The sequence below is a fragment of the Odocoileus virginianus genome, chromosome X (assembly GCF_023699985.2).
Source record: "Odocoileus virginianus isolate 20LAN1187 ecotype Illinois chromosome X, Ovbor_1.2, whole genome shotgun sequence".
Lineage (NCBI taxonomy): Eukaryota > Metazoa > Chordata > Mammalia > Artiodactyla > Cervidae > Odocoileus > Odocoileus virginianus.
In genome coordinates, this window is record NC_069708.1 from 5,162,233 (window position 1) to 5,187,484 (window position 25,252).

Consider the following 25,252-nt stretch of genomic DNA (forward strand, 5'->3'; position numbering starts at 1 on the left):
CTCAAACAACATGTTTATACATATAAATTTACTTTTGTGCAGGGAGGGTTAGCTAAGCAGGTCTCTGCATCTCCTGCTGAAGCCTGAAGTTCACAGGCAGGAAGTCAGGAGTCAGAAAATAAGCGAGATAGAACCCAATGAGCACCAGCTGGAATTGCAGTCCACAGGGCAAGCCATCAAGTGGGGAGAGAATGAGAAGGCTTGAACTCCCCTCGGATGGGCTGAAACCCATGTCAAATTCTTGTTGCCTCTGAGCTTACCAAAGAGAATGATCCAGGGCCCTTTATCATATAGCTAAACATGCACCACTGGTGCAGGAGTCAGAGACACTGGCAGAAGACCCAGGGGAAAAGAGCAATTTCAGGCCCAACTGCTACTTCCTGTCCGCGAGGCACATCAGCTCATCAGTAACAATGTACACGTGGTCAGACACACATACACACTCACACTCCAAAATGGCTGCTCCTTTTCCATCCTTCCGCTCGTGTGAGAGAATCTCTCTTGTAGCCTACCCTAACTGGGCACATACAAGACAATGGAATTCTGGGAAATGCAGTTCAGCCTAGTCAAGTCAGACGATTCGTTACAAAGCTGTCAGAATGTGCAGGCTCAAAGGTGGCAGGCCATGGTGGGTGCCAGGGTGGGGGGTCTGGTAATCATTGTATTTCATGAACATACTGGCACTTGCAGGATCAGTGAAGGAAGTAATGTAGACATTAGAGGATGGGATAAAAAAAATTATTTATCATCACAACTGTTCCTAGGGCACTGCTCACCTATACATATGCATATATTCAATTTACCTTTCTCTCTCTCCCATCGCAAATAACCATTCCTAATATTGAAATATGTCTACTTTCCACTTTTTTTTCAGGCCACATTTGTCTAAGATGAATAGTTTTGATTATTACAGTGAGAATAGAGGCTCTCTGAAAATTTTAAGAAAGTAGTTAAACAAATGGAACTGCAGTGCTTGCCTTAATAAAGTAGAAAGCATAAATACTGTTCACACCTCTTGTTTGGCTCTCCAAGAAGCACAAGTGTTGCTACAGGTTTTAAGCTTATTTATTGCTGGGGGGAAAAAAAGCTCTTAAGTGGAAGGGTTTCATTCATACTGTACCAAACCCCTGTTTTTGGGGTAAGATGATGAAAAGAGGAGAGCTAGCCTAAAAATGAACACACTTTCAACAAAGCTGATTTTAAAATTTTACCTGTGTTGGAAAAACCCAGAGTCCCTAACTATGGATGAGAATGATGTCTCCTCTATTAATTTGTTAATTTCTTTTTAGCTGTGCTGTGTCTTCATTGCTGTGTGGGCTTTCCCTCTCTAGCTGTGGTGAGCAGGGGCTACCCTTCATAGTGGTGTACAGGCTTCTCGTTGCAGTGGTTTCACTTGTTTCAGAGCATGGACTCTAAGTATGTGGGCTTCAGTAGTTGAGACTCTGGCTTAATTGTTCCACAGTAGGTGGAATCTTTCCAGACCAGGGATTGAAACTGTGTCCCCTACATTGGTAGATGGATTCTTAACCACTGGACCACCAGGGAAGCCTGAAAGATGTCTTTTCTAATACATGTGTTAATGCTGATTCCAAGGAGTATCACTAATCTATAGTCTTTACAACTGTACTTTTCCCAGCATATTTCGAGTCACAGAGCAGACCTTGATTGAGGGAGAGGGGTTTCTTCAAGAGCCTTCTGTGACTGTAAACTGTTGGACAATAGAGTTAGAACAAGAAGATGGTGCATGGTCTGCTCTGCTACCTTGAAGTAGAATGTATGATGACATGTTAATGCTATTGTTAATTTTTTTCCTAATTATAAAAGCATTGTTTCTACATTATATACATTTTGAAAAATAAAGGCAAAGAAGACAAGAAAGAAGTAATCAAGATATGTCAAAATGCTTTAAAGCTTCCTCTGTGGAATCTTAAGCATCTTTCTCTTACTTCAAATGAATAAGTCAAGGAGCATATCTTTGGAATAAGCAGTGCTAGAAAAAAGTACTAATTAAGTAATGTTTTAGCACTACAATTTTCTGCTCGCAAGAATCTGGTTGGGTTTAATAGCTTTATCAATTTTGTCTTAATTTTTGCTATAATAATGTTGTTTTACTGTGTGGTGGGCATGGTCATGGCAAATTAAAGTATCAGATTGATCAAGTTAATCAGATCAATGAGTATTTTGATTAACTCAAGATGCTGTTTGATTCAGAAGGCACATCCTATTAGCAAACCTTGCCATTAACTTTTCAATATAGCATATTCCAACAGCTAGCACCAAGGAGTTAATGTTATAAAACATCATCTAAATATGAACAAATGACTTTATTTTTTTCCTCTGTCTTGGGCTGTGTAAAAGTAACCAGGGTTTCCTGGAAAATATTTAGAAGTAATTGTTCTATTTTACCTATATCAATTAGGGGTATTTAAGGGCATTCCCGCTTGAGATTCAAGTGTTAGGGGGTAAAAAACAGCTTATTAATGTAACTACAGACAGAACAACAGTCATGTGAATGATTCCAGAAATATGTGGAGGAAGCATTCATCTGTCTTCAATGATACAAGTGGTCATTTTTCTAAAGACAAGAAGATTCCGTTATTTTCATTTACTTCTATAACTTTCCACCTAGAGAGTTGCCAATATTAGAACATAAATTAAAAATCACAGAATAATAGTAATAGGCACAAAAATAGACTTCAGAAAATCATATACCTTCTGTAGGTAAGAAAGTGTAAAGATATTCTCAAGCAATAACCTTTATTAGATGCTGACATGTCTCAGATGCTACATTATAGTCTCTTTTATTGAAGACATCTTGACGGTTATAAAACTTCTGGATCAGCATCTCATAAGCCTTGCATAAGGCAGTTGTGATTAAAAATCACATGGAAAACTTCCCAATCGCTCACAGAAAAGCAACCAGTCTGTCTGGTATTGGGGTATGTGTGAGTTTTAATAAGATATTGATTTTTGCTAAAAGGGCCAAAAGTAAAGATAACCCCATGAGGGAGAATTGAGTTATAGAAAGTGAGATTGGGAACCCCAAAAGGAAGGAAAAAATTAATAATAACACCATAGCTTCAGAAGAAGTTGCAGGTTGAGAGACAATAAAAATACTTTTAAGAATGGGGGGAAAATAGCTCCTTGAACCTGAGGTTCTGAGATCAGGAAAGAGGTATGAAAGTGAGAATAGCAGGGTTGCTTTCGACTGATTTTCAAGACACCAATGGTATAATAGAGTGAGAAGGGAGATACAGGTTCCAAAAAGAATGACATGTCTTTTTCAAGAATGAAAAGAACTGAAAGAAATAGCTGCTTTGCAGGTTGGAAATGAAAATAACAGTGAATTTCTTTAAAGTACTGAAAATATGAATGCTATCAACTTCTGAAACTTTTCCTGATTAACTCAGCACAAAAACTTCCCTCCCATTTTGTACTTCAGTTGTTCAAACTGCTATCATTTCTCCTTCCATCAAATGTGGACCAAGAAACCAAGCTTCATGGTATAGTTTAGGCTCAGAAGCTGTCAGAAGCATTTTACTAAAGCACTGTGGAGGAGAGACAAGAACACAAAGCATTGTATGAACCACCAGCAGTTACACGGAGTACTTTTAATATAACGCTGACCAACAATAGCCCTTCTAGGCAGGAACCAAGAAAACACAAAATTGTGAATTCACTGAATGTTCATTTACATTTTAAATAAACATCTTGCCTGAGCTATCATTATGTCCTACACTAGCCATGTTTTAAAAGCTTATAAAACTTCCTGGAGAATATTTCGTTAACCTTGAAAGCCACATAAACCTAAGGATTATGGCTTATATTTTTTAAAAGATAAGAAAAGCAGGCTTTATGCCTATCCAAATTATCTCTTAAGACCCTGAGTGTTAGGAAACTTAGAGAAGGGCATTTCATTAAAATGCAGTATAGCAAAATGTAACTGGAATTGAACCTTTTATTTTAGTGCAGCCAGTCCATTTAAGAAACAACGAAACATAACACCCTTTTTAAACCACAAGGTATTATATGTGTTTTAGAGCAGACGCTATTGGGACTTCCTTGGCAGTCCAGTGGTTAAGACTCTGCACTTCCACTGCGAGGGTTGTGGGTTTGATCCTGGTCAGGAAACTAAGATCCCACATGCTTTGTGGCCCCTCAAAAAACCCCAAACCAAAAGAAACAACAGTAAAAACACAACAGATGCTATTGACTGTATTACTGTTGTTTAGTCACTCAGTCATGTCTGACTCTTGCGACCCCATGGACTGTACCCCGCCAGGCTCCTCTATCCATGTAATTCTCCAGGCAAGAATACTGGAATGGGCTACTATGCCCTCCTCCAGGGGATCTTCCTGTCCCAGGGATCGAACCTGCATCTCCTGCACTGGCAGGCAGATCCTTTATCAGTGAGCCACCAGGGAAGCCAATTGACTGTATTACCCTTAAGTAAACCAAAACCTAAGTAAACTCCTTATAGTTTTCCTCCAGTTAAAGCTACATTCTTTCTTAAAAAGAGACTCATTTCTAATGTCATACTTTCTTCCTCAAAAAGAGCATTTGTAGTTTTCTGTTTCTGTATTTTGTATATAGGTATTGTGGGAAATTATTAGAGGATTAGCAGGAGGTAAATGTGGTTCTTGTCTATATCACTAAGTAGATTAAATTATTTGGTATAGTGGCATGAATATTATCCTCCCACTCTGCAGCCTTGGAGAGAAGATTTTTTTAAAAAATCCTTTCTAGAGGTATTGGATAACAAGGTACCCCCAAATACAATGTCTTTAGCAAACTAGATGTGTATTTCTCTCACCAAATAGACCAATATAGAGAAGTTCAAACTGGTGGATGATTCTGTTTCATTTTGTCATTCGGGGACCCAGGTCCATTACATCTTATTGCTCTACCATTTTTGTCTCCATCTGTATGACAGAAACCAGTTCACTGGCACATCTGCTTTCCAGCCTACAGGAAAAAAGGAGAAAGAAAGTCCAGGGCTGAGGCTTCATCATAAAAGAGATGAATGCAAAATTGTATACATCACTTCCTCACACATTTCATTGGCCTGATCTCTTGTTTGGCCACAGCTACCTGCAAAGGAAACTAGGAAATATTGTCTGTAGCTTGGTAGCTGTGTGTCTAACTAAACTTGGGGGGGGGGGTTATATTACTCAAAGGAAGAAGGATAATAGACACTGAGAGGCATTTATTGATCTCTGCCTCAATAGATATCAGTCGGGTTTGGAGAAGACAGATTAAGCAGAAAAAAGTTGGCAGCATTTTCAGGACAGGGTCTACTCAAGAACATGGCAACCTCAGTGTATCACTTCCACTTGCATAAGCTGTTGGGGACAGTACTCTTCACCACCACCACCAATATGCCTTCCTTTCCTCGTTTCATTTTCCTTTTCTTCTCATTCCTCCTCTTCCTATTCCTATTTTTCCTCTGCCTCTGTTATTTTCTTTCTTGCTTCAGTTGCTTTTGAAACTAAGGTCTACTGGATTTGCTGGCCACAGATAAATGCTTTCTCTATGTATGTTAATGACTGATTTAAATATCCTTGGAGGCCGAAAATGGAATAATTGTTTTAAAAATGTGAATCTCCGGAAGGATGAGAAAGCACCGCAAGAGTTAAAAAAAATCGATGAGAGATTTAGCACTGTGGCTATGTAATTAATGAAGCAAAAATAAAGGAGATGTCGTCTCAAGATGTGATCACAGAGAGTTGAGATTAGTTAAGGTCTTGACAACAAAAAACCTAAAAATGTCTGCATTACCAAAAAAAGTCTACATTGTGGATGACTCAAAACAATTTTAGAAATGAATAAAATTATAAGTGGTTCTGATGCCTTTGGCAGAAAGCAAACCACAAGTCTCTTTTCCCATCCAGTTTTTCAACTGATGAGCCAAAAGGGCCCTACTTCCCTATTACATTTAAAAATGGCTAGGCTGGTGAATTTTACATATATGTTGACTCAAAAAAATTCCCCCAAATCGTTCTTCCCGTACATTATCACCAAGAGTTTTTGAATAACCTTTTGGAGGAAATCCATTCCTTGGCAATTAAATGTTTTTCACTGAGCAGTTATCAGGTTCCTACTTCTGTTATATAATACCCATTTTCAGGACTTCCCTGGAGGTCCACTGGTTAAGACTCTGCACTTCCACTGCAGGGGGCATAGGTTCCATCCCTGGTCAGAGAACTAAGATCCCACATGCTATACAAACAAAATAATAATCATAATTCCCATTTTCTCAACACTCAGGTGCAACATCACACCTCCCAAGGATGAAGGAATCAGGTGGCACCAGATATTTGCTGATTCCTGATGTATCCCTCCTCTTCAGCTTCGTGTCCATTAATTGTTCTAGATGCTTCTAGGAAGGGAGAAATTGCTTTCTACCCTTTTAGTTTCTTCTGGCTGGTCTAAGAATTAAATTGACATGAGACAGTTTAGCAGGAGAAAATCAAACAAAAGTATAATGACATGTATACTCGGGAGAGACCCAAGAAAACTGAGTAACTCACCAAAATGGACAAAAACGTCACCTTAAACACCATCTTCAGCTAAAGACAAAAGAGGATATTGGAGGTAGTGGTTTCCAACTTAAAAGAGGAAGAAAGCAATTCATATGGAAATAGAAAAAGAAAGGTTTTGTAAACAAATGTTTGTTGCTCCCAGTCAGAGACCTTGGACTGCAGAGTGGACTCTAATCTCTAGCTGCTTCCTAAAATCCCCACCACCACACCTCGCCCATTGCAGATATCTCTGGTGATAGCTCTATTCCAGAAACAGGCCCTCTATCTAAATTGTTTTAGACAGTTAGGGGGGAAGTCACGGTTTCCTGCTGAGTCTATCAGGACTTGATTTCAGCTTGGGATAATCCACAGGCCAAAGAGACATTTTGGGATGACAAATGTGGCTCCCCTATCATGCGAGAAACTTTTGGATCATTCATCTAGAAAGCAGCCCTCATGAGCTAGCATATAAATCCTTGCAAGAATCTTTGAGCTATCTAAAAACAGTACAGTAATAATGTTACCATTTTGTTCACCCTTTCCTCTCAAATGCCCGAGATTTCCTCTCCATTCTGGAGAGGCTCTGCCACTGCCTGCCTTTCTCTAGTTGATGTGGGGAAAATCCTAATGATTCATTCAAATTCCAGTATGCAACCTCTAGGCTCCTGAAGGGCGCAGTTTGGCCTAATTTGATTCTTGAACTGCAAGTCATCACTTATAGAAAAGTTTAAGTCACCGTGTAATGATAGCAATAGTAATAGTAATAATTGCTAACAACTTGTGAGCACTCATTCACCAGGGGTACTGTGTATGTTCAGTTCATTTGCTCAGTCGTGTCCGACTCTTTGCGACCCCATGGACTGCAGCACGCCAGGCCTCCCTGTCCACCACCAACTCCCGGCATTTTTTCAAACTCATGTCCATTGCGGAGAAGGCAATGGCACCCCACTCCAGTACTCTTGCCTGGAAAATCCCATGGACGGAGGAGCCTGGGAGGCTACAGTCCATGGGGTCGCTAAGAGTCAGACACTACTGAGCGACTTCACTTTCACTTTTCACTTCCATGCATTGGAGAAAGAAATGGCAACCTACTCCAGTGTTCTTGCCTGGAGAATCCCAGGGACGGGGAAGCCTGGTGGGCTGCCATCTATGCAGTCGCACAGAGTCGGACACAAATGAAGCAACTTAGCAGCAGCGGCATGTCCATTGAGTTGGTGATGCCATTCAACCATCTCATCCTCTGTCGTCCCCTTCTCCTCCTGCCTTCAATCTTTCCCAGCATCAGGGTCTTTTCCAATGAGTCAGTTCTTCGCATCAGGTGGCCAGAGTATTGGAGCTGCAGCTTCAGCATCCGTCCTTCCAATGAATATTCAGGGTAGATTTCCTTTAGGATGGACTGGTTGGATCTCCTTTCAGTCCAAGGGACTCTCAAGAGTCTTCTCCAACACCACAGTTCAAAAGCATCAGTTCTTCTGTGCTCAGCTTTCTTTATGGTCCAACTCTCACATGACTACTGGAAAAACCATAGCTTTCACTAGACGGACCTTTATGTCTCTGCTTTTTAATATGCTGTCTAGGTTTATCATAGCTTTTCTTCCAAGGAGGAAACGTCTTTTAATTTCATGGCTGCAGTCACCATCTGCAGTGATGTTGGAGCCCCCCAAAATAAAGTATCTCACTGTTTCCATTGCTTCCCCATCTATTTGCCATGAAGTTATGGGACAGGATACCATGATCTTCGTTTTCTGAATGTTGGGTTTTAAGCCAACTTTTTCACTCTCCTCTTTCCCTTTCATCAGGAGGCTCTTTAGTTCTTCTCCACTTTCTGCCATAAGGGTGGTGTCATCTGCATATCTGAGGTTATTGATATTTCTCCCAGCAATTTTGATTCTAGCTTGCACTTCATCCTGCCCAGCATTTCTTATGATGTACTCTGCATATGAGTTAAATCAGCAGGGTGACAATATACAGCCTTGATGTACTCCTTTCCCTATTTGGAACCAGTCTGTTGTTCCATGTCCAGTTCTAATTGTTGCTTCCTGACCTGCATACAGATTTCTCAAGAGGCAGGTCAGGTGGTCTGGTATTCCCATCTCTTGAAGAATTTTCCACAGTTTGTTGTGATCCACACAGTCAAAGGCTTTGGCATAGTCAATAAAGCAGAAGTAGATGTTTTTCTGAAACTCTCTTGCTTTTTTGATGATCCAACGGATGTTGGCAATTTGATCTCTGGTTCCTCTGCCTTTTCTAAATCCAGCTTGAATATCTGGAAGTTCACGGTTCTCCTACTGTTGAAGCCTGGCTTGGAGAATTTTGAACATTACTATGTATGTACATGAACTCATTTACCTCCAGGTTATTTGTGGTTGCTTAAATCCCCTTGCAATTTACTGACCTGCCAAATAACTTGTTTTGTTCTTCAAACTGACAGAAATATGTTGTAAGATAGTATCAAATGCATTTTCATAAGGAAATCTGACACTACAGCAGAATTATGGTTAGCAAATTTAAAAGTGCAGGTCTTGTTTTTCTGTAATTTTGTTCCCTTGAAATTTGAGCAGACGTTGTTACATCCTGCAGGAATAACATCCTCAACTCTGAGCTTAATATAACCTATCTCTTCCATTTCTTTCTTCTCTTTTGGGATTCTTAGCTAAATCTATGATTTTCAAAGAACTCTCTTGTGGTTAGATCCTGGCAACTGTTACGTGCCATAGGTCCTAATGCTTATTTGGGTAAAATGTCTTGAACAATTTCCAAGGGAACTTTGTGTGTGTGTGAGAGAGAGAGAGAGAGACAGAGAGACTGAGACAGAGACAGAGATTCTTCATTTCAGAATAAAGCTTTCTGGAAGAAGAGCCATTCTGTATAACCAATGACACAAGATAAATATGTTTTGTAAACCACTTTGCTTTTATCTTAAATGGAAGGGCTTTGGTGAAACATTCATCTTTACTGTGACCGTAGAGTAATATTAATATCCATGATTAATGGTGCAAATGAAATTAAACCCCCCACTACTATTCAACATCTTATTTAAAAACAAAATGCTCACTGCTTCTTAATTCCAACTAGTAAGATCTCTGGATGCTGATGCTTTTAATTAGGGAAGAAATTTCCTTTTAATTGAAAAATAAAAGTTTGTTTTTGTTTTTTTTTCAATAAGTTAGAGAGTGTCCTCTAGTGGAGAGAGAATCTCTGCTGTCAGCAGTTTTAGAAATGGCCAAATGATATTTAATTAGAAGAAGGTCACACTAAATAACAAGTGTCCCTAGTGCTGATTGGGATCTGTGGGTTGAAGAGAAAATGTATTATTTTTCCTCTGAGGCCCTCTCACATTGTGGCCTACTTGAAAGCCTGCCCTATGACAAGCATTGTTCTCATTTTAGATAGCAAATAATTTTTTATGATCAATTTTAGAGTGCTTCCTTCAGAACCTGGTAAGATTGAGCTGAAGCATTTAGTGCAATTTACTGAAGCTTTTACAGATATCAACTTGAGACAGCAAGAATACCATTATCTTCAGGGCTCCAACCCTGGCTGACTGATATATTTGATGTGTGTGACTCCCGAGGCGATAGCTTAAATTTTTCTGTTATTATTTGAAGGAAAACAAACAAGGAGGAAATTAAATTAGTGTGACTCTTTTCTATAAGCTGTGGAATTCTAATGCTAATTTCCTGTATTTCAGATTAAGTAGAGTAAATAGTATTAACGTTATCACTTGGGTATCTGAGATCAGACTGGAGGTTTTTTTGTTTTTTTTTTAACTTAGAAGAGGATAAAGGAGAGCTTTGGTGCTTGACTCTCTAAGTCTCACGCTAGGCTTGCCTTATCAGAAATTGCATGTTATAGCAAATTAGACAGCAAAAGATAGAAAAGATGGATAGTTTCTCTTGATAACAAGTTAAATAGTTTGGACTTAAAGATAAAATTACATTGCCTATTCTTCTATTTGAAAAAAGAAAGAGGAGTAAGGAGAGTGTTTTTAAATCTTTCAGTAGTTATACAGATGTCAGAGACATACCGTGAACATATGAATATCATGTGTGTGGCTTGTATGAATGGTAATAATCAGCAGTGAGTCTAATATTGTATTCCTATTAACATCATTTTCAGAAAAAAAATGTACAATTGTGACTTTCATACAGATACTGAAATGAATACATGTTAAAGTGTAAAAAGAATTTTTGGTCATATGATAGGAAGGGAACAGACAGATGTTATGATCAATTCAAAGTAAAGTCAAAATAGTTTATAAAACAGAAAGGAATGCTGAGATAAATTCCAAGTAGAGACAAAATTGATTTTTCCCTGAGTTGAGGTAGAGAGCAAGACTAGGGGAGCAGATGGAAAATTAAGTCAAATGGCTACCAGATATGAGACAATGTTTACATTGATATGTTTTATTTTCATTTCTATTCCATTCATGGACTTTTCTTTCTTTTTTGGCCTTGCAACACGCAGAATCTTAGTTCCCAGACCAGAGTTCGATCCCAAGCCCCCTGCAGTGGAAATGTAGAGTCTTAACCACTGGACTGCAAGGGAAGTCCCCAGACATGAGAGCATTTCCATATCAGTTACCTACAAAGAGTTACCAAGAGTTGAAGAATAGCTCAAAGACAGGGAAAGGGCTAAAATCTGGTAACTCAGAATGGTGTGAGGTAGAAAAATGAGTAGTTTTCCATTGGAACACAAATGTTTTTTCTACATCCCTTTGGAAAGCTGCCATAGCTTGGGTTGGCTCATCAGTGACCCAGTTGTACAAGCTACTTCTTACCTATGCCAGTTACCTCCCTACCCACCACTGTCATTATGAACCCTCTTTCCTAGCCACCCTATCCTTGCCTCCTGCTTAAGGGCCCTAATGGGATGTTTTTCAACCTTGTTGCTTTTCTCAGCCCCAACTCCAATTTAAAGAGTCCAAGGTAAAAAGAAATGATTCCAGGCGGTTAACTGTAACCACTTGCATGAAAAGCACCTGGGAGTGCTTGTTAAAAATTAAAATCCCTGGAACCTTCCACACTTACTGAGTCAAAATCTGGTTTGGGGGGTGTAAGAGTAAGTTTGTTGTTGTTGTTGACAATGAGTTTAACACTCACTGGCTTAAGTAAAGAAAGATATAGTATCTGAAGCCATATTCATCTAAACTAAATGATATTGTAGAAGATATGAGTGTATAAAATAACCTCTGACCTGAAAGTTAGTGGAAGTTTGCTAGAAGGAACAAGGTTAATGGTAGCATTAGGACTTGCAATAGCAATAACCTTTCCTCTGTTCTCTGTCAACCCCATGGACTGTAGCCTGCCAGGCTCCTCTATCCATGGAATTTTCCAGGCAAGAACACTGGAGTAGGTTGCCATTTCCTTCTTCAGGGAATCTTCCCAACTCAGGGATTGAACCTGCATCTCCTGTGTCTCCTGCATTGGCAGGCAGATTCTTTACCACTGAGCCACTAGGGAAACAGACCTGTTCCAAGAGGAAGAGAGGAGAAAAGACAGAGTTGATTGCCCATTCCTAGAACAGCCAAGTCAGCCTTTTGTAAGAGGTGCTATTTTAAATAGAACTTAATGGAGGAGAAGGAATTTACTAAGTGGAAGTGAGGAGAATTTAAAGCAAAGAATATAATATTCAAAAGCGTAAAAATGTGTAGGGAGGCTCCAGAGGGAGGAGATATATGTATATGTACAACTGATTCACATTTTGTACAACATAAACTTACACAACATTGTAAAGCTATTATACTCCAATGATAAATTTTTTAAATAACAATAAATAAATTGTTCAAAAAGGACTCTAAACCATTAATCACAATTGTATAAAAAGCATGAGAATATGAAATAGATCATGGATGAACTACTCATAAAATTCAGATGCTAAAATCCTATTATGTAACTGCATATCCTGCTTCATCAGCCCGAGGTACAAACACAGTCATATTATTTTTATTTTCCTAATTCCTCTTTCCTAATTGCCTAATTAGCTTTCTAAACAAAATTTGCTAATCATATTTTCCTAATTTTTCTAGTTATACTTATGAATTCCTATCTACCCTTATTGAATAGAAGTGCATCATCTCTCCCTGGGCTCCACCCTGCCCCATGATATTCTATTCACTCCTGTTTCTTATTTAACCCGAGGGGAAGGAATTATAGTCACTTATTTTTGCTTTCAAACACAGGCCGTACACACTTGGGGTCTGAGGTCACAGTTCCTAACAGATGTTCATATGATTAGCCACCATTTCCCAAATGAAAAGTATTGGGTTGGCCCAAAAGTTCATTCGGGTTTCCATTAAGCTGTTAAAAAAAAAAATGCAATTTTTGCCCAACCAAACACTAGAGGGATTCAGCTTTTCTCACCAACACTTAAGTGGTTGGTGAGTCTCAGGTGAGCCTGATGTCACCTGGCCTTCTCTCAAGACTGACTCCACTGGGCTTCTAGTGTCCTTCATTGAGAAACAGAGCTTTGCATAAGAACGGGAGTAGTGACTTCTGTTCAGACACACAAATAGGTATCATTAAAGATTCAATTCTAAAAATCCCTTCAAGAAAATTAGAGACACCAAGGGAGCATTTCATGCAAAGATGAGCCCAATAAAGAACAGAAACCGTATGAAACTAACAGCAGTCCATGGGGTCGCAAAGACTCAGACATGACTGAGCAACTGAACTGAACCAAACTGAACAAAAACAGAAGATATTAAGAAGAGGTGGCAAGAATACACAGAAGAACTGTACAAAAATGGTCTTTATGACCTGGATAACCATGATGATGTGATCACTCACCTAGAGTCAGACATTCTGTAGTGTGAAGTCAAGTGGGCCTTAGGAAGCATTACTATGAACAAAGCTAATGGAGGTGATGGAATTCCAGCTGAGCTATTTCAAATCCTAAAAGATGATGCTGTGAAAGTGCTGCACTCAATATGCCAGCAAATTTGGAAAACTCAGCAGTGGCCACAGGACTAGAAAAGGTCAGTTTTCATTCCAATGCCAAAGAAGGGCAATGCCAAAGAATGTTCAAACTACCACACAATTGCACTCACTTCACATGCTAGCAAGGTAATGCTTAAAATCCTTCAAGCCAGGCTTCAACAGTATGTGAACCAAGAACTTCCAGATGTTCAAGTTGGATTTAGAAAAGGCAGAGGGACCAGAGATCAAATTGCCAACATCTGTTGGATCATCAAAAAAGCAAGAGAGTTCCAGAAAAACATCTACTTCTGCTTCATTGACTACACTAAAGCCTTTGACTGTGTGGATCACAACAAACTGTGGAAAATTCCTCAAGAGATGGGAATACCAGACCTCTTTACCTGCCTCCTGAGAAACCTGTATGCAAATCAAGAAGCAACAGTTAGAACTGGACATGGAACAACAGACTGTTTCAAAATTGGGAAAGGAGTACATCAAAGCTGTATATTGTCACCTGGCTTGTTTAACTTATATGCAGACTACATCATGCAAGATGCCAGGCTGGATGAAGCTCAAGCTGGAATCAAGATTGCCAGGAGAAATTTCAGTAACCTCAGATATGCAGATGACACCACCCTTATGGCAGAAAGCAAAGAGGAATTAAAGAGCCTCTTGATGAAAGTGAAAGAGGAGAGTGAAAAGCTGATTTAAAACTCAACATGCAAGAAACTAAGATCATGGCATCTGGTCCCATCACTTCATGGCAAATAGATGAGGAAACAATGGAAACAGTGACAGACTATTTTTTTGGAGCTCCAGAATCACTGTGGACGGTGACTGCAGCCATGTAATTAAAAAATGCTTGCTCCTTGGAAGAAAAGCAATGACAAACCTAGACAGCATTTTAAAAAGCAGAGACATCACTTTGCTGACAAAGGTCCGTATAGTTAAAGCTATGGTTTTTCCAGTAGTCACTGTATGAATGTGAGTTTAATCAGAAAGAAGACTGAGTGCTAAAGAATTGTTCCTTTAGAACTGTAGTGCCAGAGAAGACTCTTGAGAGTCCCTTGGACAGCAAGAAGATCCAACCAATCAATCCTAAAGGAAATCAACCCTAAATATTCATTAGAAGGACTGATGCTGAAGCTGAAGCTTCAATACTTTGCTCACCTGATGTGAAGAGCTGACTCTTTGGAAAAGACCCTGATGCTGAGAAAGATTGAGGGCAGGATGAGAAGTGGGCAACAGATGATGGTTGGATGGCATCACCAACCCAATGGACATGAGTTTGAGCAAACTTGGGGAGATAGTGAAGGACAGGGAGGCCTGGCATGCTGCAGTTCATGGAGTCGCAAGGAGTCTGACACGACTAAACAACTGAACAGCAACTTCACAGAACAGATCTCTACTCAAGTTGACTTTCTCTCCTGATCGTTTTGAGAAGCAGCTGCCAACTGTTTAATCTGTCTGTCTCTCTCCTACACACACAGAGTGATGCAGGTAAATTATAAAAATAAAAATGTATTTTCTACCTTATCAGGGTTCCTTGTAATCTGTGCTTTGAGAGGCTTTCTACTATCACATTGATAAAAAGCACAGTAGTCTGTCATCACTGCTATAACCTGTACTTTGTCCTTTTAAGAAACTATGTGAGGGACCTCTCTGGTGGTCCAGTGGTTAAGACTCTGCGCTTTCAATGCAGGGGGCTGGGGTTCGATTCCTGGTTGGGGAACGAAGATCCCACATGCCAAGTGGTGTGGCCAAAAAACAAGAAAGGAAGGAAGAAATTATGTGGAAATAATCCTTTCTTTGCAGTGATGGTTCCTTATCTGGTCCTGAAGTATCATAAAATTCTCAATCTTTCTCAGTTCTCTTATATCCAATCCCAGTTTGGCAAATACAAAAAGAGTGATTTCTTTAGGCTGCAAGTGTACCCATGTCAATCTCCTACCTGAAACCTTTCCCCAGCTTAGAATTGCCCTTAAATGGAATTCTCCCATCTTCAACATGGCCTTCATGGGAGATCAGGGCTGCCACTGCTCTGGCCTCATGATTTTACCCCAAATCCTCACCCCACCTCTACCTACTACATGTAGTTTAGCTTCAGTGACTCTGAAGTTACTGACTTCTTCCAAAGTTCCCTGACATTCTGTCACTCACGTTCTTTCCTCTCTACCTGGAGTGCTTTTCTATTTTTCCCTCCACCTTTTATTCTTTGCATGAATTCCACTCTCTAACCCACAGTAAGTCCAACCCAGGTCTGAGTAGAGGTCCTCCAGGTGCCCCCCTAGCATTCGGGATACCGCCAGTACTGGAGCTCAAGGCATGATAAGTAGTCAAAGACAAAATGAGCGAAGATGATTGAAAAAGGCAATCATTTCTTACATGGGTGCAGGAGCCATTTACTAGGTGTGGTGGCACAAGGCCGATAGTTGAGAAAAAGGAGGAATTAGATACTAGCAAATCAGTTGATCTGGGAAGGTAGGAGGGTGACAAGAGAGAAAAATTCAGTTCCCAATGAGGGATTCAATTGACTTCTCTGCTAAAGAATGTCAGGCTGAGTTGCTAGTGACATGATCATTATTTATGATCCCCCAAATTTAGTAAAACTGTAATGGGAAATTAGATAATACCTGGAGATTTCTATTTATGAGTTTCAGTCATTAACTCCCACCTAAAAGCTAAATCTTGTTCCCTTAAAACACAGATTGTGTAAATTATTGACATGTAAATTTTTGAACTCTGTAATATATGCTGATTCTCTTGGCATATGAAATTAATCATCACCCTATGTATTATTTTGAGATTTACTGTTGAATTTATGACTACCTTGACACTGTAACAGGTAGTTGAGTTACATAAAAGCCAGTGCTCTTAGAAAAATGTAAAAGCAAAGAATACTGGATTTAAAAATTGTTCTGAACCATTGGATTGACATTTCCCATAGAAATCTGTGGTTTCCAACCAGTAATATTGACATTCAATTATCCATTGTGTAAGATAAATTATTCTCTCAGGGAGTGGGGTTTACATATTAAAATATTAACGAAATACTTATGTATCAAAATCAATAATAAAGGAGATTATTTAAAGCTCCATTTTGCCTCTTAAAAGTTTGTAGACATTTTTTGAACTTGACTTATCTGGTCACTAATAATGATTATTGCATATAGAATCAAAGTCTCTAAGGAATCACTTACTTGGAGGACATTCAGACATAAAGAAGGATAAGATAAAAGGAAATGCTGTATCATGCCATCTTAAAAATATTAGAAGAGCAAGAATTCAGTTATGAACTAGTCTTACACAATGGACATAAGATAGTAATATGAATTTTATCCAATAAAAATTTTCTTGTAAAACTTGGAGAATAAAGTTTACATATAGGTTGACCCATACCAGGACTTACAAAGAGTGCATCTGTAAGTATATAATGCTTTTCTCTAGGTTTATATGGTAGAATCACTGATAAGCCCAGTTTCAAGCAATGTTCACTATTAACTCATAGCTTAGCTCTTAGACTTTAGGAACCTCCTTCTCTTCACCTTAAAGTCACAGATTTGTCAAAGTCCTCTAGAATAGTCTCAGGAATTTATGAAATGAATAAACTTGCCTTACTTAAGGTATCCTTAAGAGTTCCCCTGCTCCAGTCCATTCTGGCTGCTGCTGCTAAGTCGCTTCAGTTGTGTCCAACTCTGTGCAACCCCATAGACGGCAGCCCACCAGGCTCCCCCGTCCCTGGGATTCTCCAGGCAAGAACACTGGAGTGGGCTGTCATTTCCTTCCCAGGTCCCTGTAGGCCTCTTTGCCATCCCACATTTTCTAGCTCTACTTGGAGGCAGCAAGATCTTAAAACTATAATAGTACTGGAATATTTCAGTTCTCTAATGCTGCCTGAGGCTTGAGGAAATCAGGTGTTTGCAAAATCAAGTTACTTGTCCAGAAATATGCCTTAGTTTCTGCTGGCATTAAATTCGCTCCCACTTTTCAGTCAGGGACTTCCACTTACCTTATTAAGTAATCAATCTGTATTCATCATTACAGTGGCCTCTCTTGAGTAGTACACTGGAAGAAACTCATCTCCACAGTAGTATTATTTATTTTATGTTTTATAAACAGCCCAAATATTTATTCTCAGGTGTTGTCCATTTGTATTTTAATAATGTGGTTTTTTTTAACCTAAATGTGTGGTTTCCTTAATTAAAATACTACTCCTCATATAGTACAAATATTTTAGTAACATTTGTAAGAAATCCTGTATTTTGCAGTTCCATTTCTTTCCCATTGAAAGATTTGGTTCTCTTTCTCTTTCCCACATTCAGGACTGAGAAACATCTTCTAACTGCTTTATAAAATCTCATATTATCAACATTATGTACTTGTCTGATATCACAGTAGTAAAAAACCTACCTGCCCATGCAGACCCAGATTTGATCCGTGGGTTGGGAAGATCCCCTGGAGAAGGGACTGGCAACCCACTCCAGTATTCTTGCCTGGAGAATCCCATGGACAGAGGAGCCTGGTGGGCTACAGTCCGTAGGGTAGCGAAGAGTCAGACATGACTGAAGCAACTGAGCATGTGCTTTGAGAAGTGCACATCACCTCTGAAGTACCCTTCCCAATAATTCATAACCTCAATCTATTCATGTGGAAACATCAGGCAAACTTAAATGAAAGTAAGGTTCTGTAGAATAACTGACCAGTGACTTCATGCTCTGATAAGTAATTCACATTCCATTAAGCAAGCTGCCAAAAGCACACATTCTGTTAATTTGACAGATTGAAAATATGTGAAAAATACTGATTTAGAGAGATGTTTCATTAAATCAATGAAGTGATTAAAGTTTTACATGCCAGTTTGCCTAAAATAAGAGTGTATCAACAATTTTACAACACGTTTCTATCACTTCTGTCCACAGGCGATTCAGCTAATCTCACCTGCAGAGCTTTCTTTGGGTATAGTGGAGATGTCAGTCCTTTAATTTACTGGATGAAAGGAGAGAAGTTTATTGAAGATCTGGATGAAAATCGAGTTTGGGAAAGTGACATTAGGTAAAGTAATTTTTCTCTTTTAACTTGTACAGTCAAGATTCACATTTGCTGTGTTAGTGAATAGAAAGTGAGCTAAAAAAGAAGGGGGTTAGGGGGTGTTTTACTATCATACTAAAAATGTTACAACATTTAATGGCAAGGAGGAAAAATATCCTTGAGGGAGTGACTATGAAACTGTAAAATCTGAGTGCCATTTGCAAAGAATTTAAGAGAAATAAAAAGGAATTTTCCACTAAGGAATAAACTGAATATGAGATTACTGAAATAGCATCAAATACGGAAAATGTGATATTGTGCCTTTGGTTGATAAGAGCTCTTTTTTTTTTTTAATTGTTGAGAGGAAATATTGGTTGGCCAAAAAGTTTGTTTGGGTTTTTCTATACCATCGTCTGGACAAACACGAACAAACTTTTTGGCCAACCCAGTGTTAACAGGTTTTTAGGATTCAACATCATGTTTTTTAGGATTCAAATATCATCTCTGTCACTTCCTTTTATATGTTTCTACGTATTTGAGGCATCATGTAGACTATAAAACACTTGATAGTAATAGTAAAGAATACAAAAATGCTTTTATTACCTTTTTTAGTCTGATTTTAAGATCTAAATATTAATATAGTGGAATAATAGCAATAATCATAAAAATACAATTATTTTGAGGGCATAATGCTTCTGCCTCTTCTTTTTTAAAAATAATTAACGTATTTGTTTGCTTACTTTTAAATATTGAGGTATTCAGTGACTAAAAGTACACTTATATATACTAATTTTTATTTATAATGTAAATAAGCAAATATACTAATTAATAAATTGTCAGTGAATCAAAATGCAGATCATTTGTAAACATTCTCCAATCTAAAGATCACCTCTTTTGGGTATATTTGAGCATTTTAACCAAATTCTTCTTCTTAAATGGGAGAACTTTTAAAACTTGAGGAAAGGTATAAGAGAAAAAGATTTTCAGTAGAAAATAAAAACCTATAAAACTGTCATAGAGGGTTATTTCTACTGGAATTTTCTTCCTGGCAACAAATACCCAGGAATATAACATTGCAGTCAGGTTCTGAAATGCCCAGATGAGCAATTCTTCAATACATACTAAAATGTTCCTCTGCCATTTTTCATGTTTAAAACTTCACTATTATCTTATACTCATACACTCTGAAATGCTAAGATTATAGGACAATAAACCTCCTAACTTTCCCCCTCTCTCCTTTTGTGGGTGCTCAGGGAATGTTCTAGAAAGGTATTTTTTTCTTTAATTCTTCATGAGGAAGTATTGTGCAAGCATGAGTTACCAAAGGGGTGGGAGAGTAAAGGTGGAAACTTGGTGAGCATAGCAAAGGAGCCCTATTTTGAAGTTTTCCATTTGTTCTGAAAAGATTGTTAAAATCCTTGACAATGAGGTTAGTGAGCATCTACCATGAATTTTAAATGTCAGAATTAAATGCTTCATCAGAACATTTAGTCTATGGTCTTGTAATTTCATATTTCTTTAAAAATAGGAATTGATTTGTACCTTTAAAAAAAAATGCCAGGCTAGAGGTTTCAACTGAAATGTCAAAGTAGCTTAGAAATTTTCTATCCTTCGTTTCTTTAAAATTAGCCTGATAGATAATTAGTCCTCCAGCCTAAGACATTAGAATTTCTTATCCCACCCTTACATCATATTTCTTCTTAAAGGGAAAGCAATTTGTAAACTTTTCTTCAAGGTCTCTCTCACCTCTTTATTATGACAGTGTGATTGTCCTGCTAAGAGAGATAATTAACTGCAACTTCATTAGCATCTACAAAGACAAGCTTCCTTATTAGAAGTGAAGAAGAAAAGGGCATGATATAATTTAATTAAGATAGCATCAATCCATGACTAAATTTGAAGCACAGATGCTGTAGGTTTTTTCATATCAGATTCATCTAAATTTTTTTTTCATGTGTGTGTATGTTTGTGTGGGGGTTTTTTGTTTCATTTTGCTTTATGTTTTAGAATTCTCAAGGAGCATCTTGGGGAGCAGGAAGTTTCCATCTCATTAATTGTGGACTCTGTAGAAGAAGGTGACTTGGGAAATTACTCCTGTTATGTTGAAAATGGAAATGGACGTCGGCATGCCAGCGTTCTCCTTCACAAACGGGGTGAGTGTCACCTTCTAAGTTTGAGTAGTTGACTTAACCTTTAATGAAAGTGAAATAATTGGAAGATAAAAAAAAATTTTTTTTACATAAATTTGTCCCAAATAAAACAATTACATTAGCAGTAAGGCCATCAAAGCAGATAGCACAGTGGCTGGGTGACTAGCTTAGGCACTGGAGTCAAATTTAGATATTCAGATTCCTTTTTCTTCCCCTCCCCCAAGCTGTGCCATTAGGTATGCAGGATCTTAGTTCCCCAACCAGAGATCAAACCTGTGCCCCCTACAATCAAAGTGGGGAATCATAACCACTGGATCACCAGGGAAGTCCCCCTTTCTCTGTTTAATACCAGCTATATAACCGTGGGAATGATATCTAACTTCCTTAAGCTTCAGTTCCCTGATAATACAGAATGGGAAAAATAATATCAACTCTTAGTGAATTTTATGGATGAAAGAAAACACTAAGTGTGAAGAGCTTGGCACAGAGCCTATGCACAGGAAATATTTAGCTAAAGGCTATTAATACTATTCAGTTCAGTTCAGTTCAGTTCAGTCATGTCCGACTCATTGCGACCCCATGAATCGCAGCACGCCAGGCCTCCCTGTCCATCACCAGCTCCTGGAGTTTACCCAAACTCATGTCCATCGAGTCGGTGATGCCATCCAGCCATCTCATCCTCTGTTGTCCCCTTCTCCTCCTGCCCCCAATCCCTCCCAGCATCAGGATCTTTTCCAATGAGTCAACTCTTCACATGACGTGGCCAAAGTATTGGAGTTTCAAAGTAAGCAAACCAATTAAAAATAACTAAGAGAGCTTTAAGTCAAAGATAATGCTCTTAATTGAAAGGTTGTTCCTTGAGTGTACAAATTACATCCAATGGATTCCCCGTTTTACTTCATTTTTATTTTTTTCTGCCTTACATAACTTTTACGTGTGTAATATCCGCCCATGATTAATAATAATTCACTAGTGAATTATTTTTCAATTATTATTCATCATTAGCAATTTAAGTAAGGTATGTTTTGGTTGAGTGTAACATCAGCTACAATAAATCTGATTCCACAGCAACCCCAATATCTTACACACAGAGTTAAAATATATATAAATATATATTGAATTGTTTGAAATTATAGACAATTGTAAAATTTGAGCTGTGCCTTTTTGTTGGTGAAATTTTTTCATGTACATTACGAGAGAAAAAAAATTTTTTTCTACATTATGCTAAGTGAAAACATTCTCTTACTCAGCACATTTACAGTGATTTTAATTTCAAAGCACATGTTTCATCCTAAACTCTTTGAGGTTGGAAAAGAAAGAGAATGCCAAAGACTTTATTGGACAATAGATTCCCTTTGAATAATGTTACTGAAAGCTATTAAAATAGACACCTCTGTTGTCAAGGTGACTGTAATATTCAAATAGTTTACTTTTGGGGAGATGTTAATAGAGGGAAAAGATAAGCAGCAGCTAGTAAGCAGTCTGATTGTTTGTCAGTCAATGAAGGGACTTAGAATAGAAGTATTACACATATAAAAGGACAGAAATAGTCCCAGAGTTGGAAGTAGCCTAGATGTTGTATAATTGAACTATTATTCCGTAACATCTTCCCTAGTGATCTGTCAACTTATATTGGATCACGTTCCTCCTCCAGGAAGCCAGTTCTATCTTTGGAAAAACCTAACAATTAGAAAACATTCCTATTTCACTATCTACCCCATGACCCCATTCTTAATCTCTCTTCCCCAAAACAGCCCTTCAAAAGTTTGATGACAGTCCCCATAATCCTTCTGGGCCTTCACTTCCATAGATTCAGCTTCTTTAGTTTCTTTTATTCATTCTTCTTTTATGTGGATAATATACTTTCACCATTCTGATCACTCTTTTGAATTGAAGAGTCTAATTACAGAGTCTGAATTAGTAGGAAGGTAATAGAGAACAGATAGAGGGCTCATCTAAAAATCTGTTGGCTTTAATGACATTTATTTCTTTTTAGGATAAAGTAGGAGTGACAGTTAAGTAGAGATCATAGGAAGAAGGAAGGAAGCTAGATCATTTCCAAGGAGGATACAACTATTAAAGCTCTCATCTAGCAGACAGGCACAGAAGGGTCAGGAAGGGTCAAACACTGCCAGGCTATTTTTAGCATGTGTGGCCTAAGGTTAAGTTGCCGATAGCTAAGAAAGCTTCCAGTACTACAAACATAAATGACTGAGGAATCAAGGAAATCGTTTGAAAAAACTTTTCCAATACTACCTGATTTCCTAAACATGAAGAAGAAAGTGGTGGGCAGTGTTAGAGCACTCTTCAATACTTACATCTTCCACAGTGTTTCTCAAATATGTATTTATGCCACCAGCATTTTATCTTCAGTAAAATAAAAGCTAAAGCCAGAAAGTGTCCTTCAAGGTCATGTACTCCAAAAGCCCCTCTTAAAGTTAGTGTTCACCTCCCTTTTAAGGGAGCTGCAGCAAAATGAGTCATCAATTCCCAATGGTAGCCATGCATCTCCTGCCCTGGAGAGGCTTATCAGCATGTGGAATGATCTATCGCCACCATCTGTGGGAAAAAACAACGGACTCTGGGTAACAGATGCCATAACTACAAGTTCCCCAGCCCTGAAAGGTTCAGAAGCTCAAGGAAGGCACGGCACATGGGAGCTGATAGTTTTGATCACAGGGTCCCTGTGAGAGTCAAATTGCTGTCATTCTAGCAACTGTGTAACGACCAGATGACTGGCTGTATTGCTCAGAAGCCTAAATCTCAGAGAAGAGCTGGAAGCTGTTCCTGTGAATCATATTCTTCTGCTGTTGACCCCTTAACTATCTTACAGGCCTTCGAAGTCTTTCTTCTTAAAACTTGCATAGAGAGATATGTTAAAGCATTTGATGAATACAGATCTCATAAGTCAGTAATTATCCATTCTTCTGACAAGTAAACTTGCCAGGATGTACCTTTGCCAAAATAAGTTCTTTCCCCCTCCACTGTTACCTTTAGTTCAGTATTGTTAACACAATAAAAATGATGTCAGAACCCTCCAGTGGGTGTTGTGGATTCTTTGAGATATCATCACCTGTATCAGCTGTATTGTCCTTAATGCCAAGACAATACTACAATAAATAGTACAGCTAGGATTGAGCTAGGGTAGATTCTGGGCCAACCTTTTCTGTTTAAAAAAATCTAATTTCCACAAAAAACAGCTGAAAATTTACTAGGAAATTTGTCTTTTGCTTGAGAATATTCAGGGTTGTTGATTCCTACAGCCAGGGCAGGTACTGGGACAGTTAGGGTCATGTCACACGCTCTACAGAGAACTAGATCATAGAATAAAACAATGACCAATGGGCCACACTAGTTTATGACTGCCTTGCACCATATTCCTCACTCTAGTCCCTGGCCTGAGAAGCTTGAGAGTTAAATCCTTGTCCCAAAAAGAACCAAAGCAAAGAGTGGATACATTTCCTTCTGTGTTATCTCTTGTCTCCACCGTTGCCTATTGAATTGAATTCCCTGTGTAAGTCTCTGAACATTTTACCCAGATGCCCTTGCTTAGGTTCCTAATAACTGCTCCCCAATTTGACCATGCATCCAACACTGACTTTCAGCTTCCCTCCAAAACCCTAATCTTTGATTTGCCCATCATTTGTGTTTTCCATGTCTCTAACACAAGCAATTCTCCAGACAGATACCCAGCATCATTGTGCTCTGACTTTGGCCTAGCCACTCTTGCGCTCACCAGACTGTCCTAAGTTTCTTTTTCATTCTCTGAGTTCCTTGTCCACACTCTAATTCTGAATGACCTCACAGTGTGGACGTGTTTACTCTCTGGAATAAAGCAGTTTAATGTTTAAGGGTGTGGACTCTGGAGTAAGGCTTTCTGTGCAAAGCCCACTCTCTGCATACTAGCTGTGCTATCTTGGATAAATCCCATACTCTCTGTGAGCCTCAAATTTCTCTTGTATAAAATGGGGAATAATGATAGTACTTTCCATATAGAGCAGCTATGAGGAATAAACTTAATATGTATCGATATGTGTCACAGTGTCTGACATATTTATCACCATGTTAGCAGCTATTACATGATTTTTCTACTCCAACTATGTGATAAGCTGGATAATTTAGGATGCAGCAATAACATGTCTCATTAAAAATTCCCTCATATCTAAGTTATCTTTCGTTAAAATGGTCAGCTTTAGTGCTGGCGATTTTGCTCTGTTAATTCTGTATTTTTCCTTATAATAGACTTACTTTAGTTTGAATGTGCTATCCTACAGGAGATCTTCATTAATTTATTCATTCATTTAATGGCAATTGGTAAGAACCTACTATGTGCCTGGCACTCATAAAATTAAATGATCAGGAAATCAGAACCAATATAATTTGAAATGCCATCATCTGCTTTTTAAATTACTTTGATATTAAGCATTTCTAACGTAGAATTGTGCTTCTAGGGGATGTTTGGCTTTGAAACTGCTACCTAAAGGGAAAGTTCATTAACAGTCCTGTTTTGAATTGTTGTTTGGATAGCTTGATTACAATAATATGGCAATTCATTCATCATGAAATATTTGAAAACTGGCAAAGTATCTGTCTCAGAGACTAGCACTAGTTAATAATCATAAACATCTAGTTTTCC

The 25,252-nt window shown here is 38.4% G+C and overlaps 1 protein-coding gene across 1 annotated transcript in view; it reads left to right on the plus strand.

Moving 5' to 3' along the window:
• The window catches only part of IL1RAPL1 (interleukin 1 receptor accessory protein like 1), a 1,388,178-nt gene that overhangs the window by 1,313,179 nt on the left and 49,747 nt on the right, over positions 1–25,252 (plus strand). The window contains exons 7-8 of the mRNA XM_020881599.2: positions 18,358–18,490; positions 20,474–20,619. Coding sequence (XP_020737258.2) covers positions 18,358–18,490; positions 20,474–20,619 — 279 coding nt within the window. The remainder of the gene's footprint in view (positions 1–18,357; positions 18,491–20,473; positions 20,620–25,252) is intronic.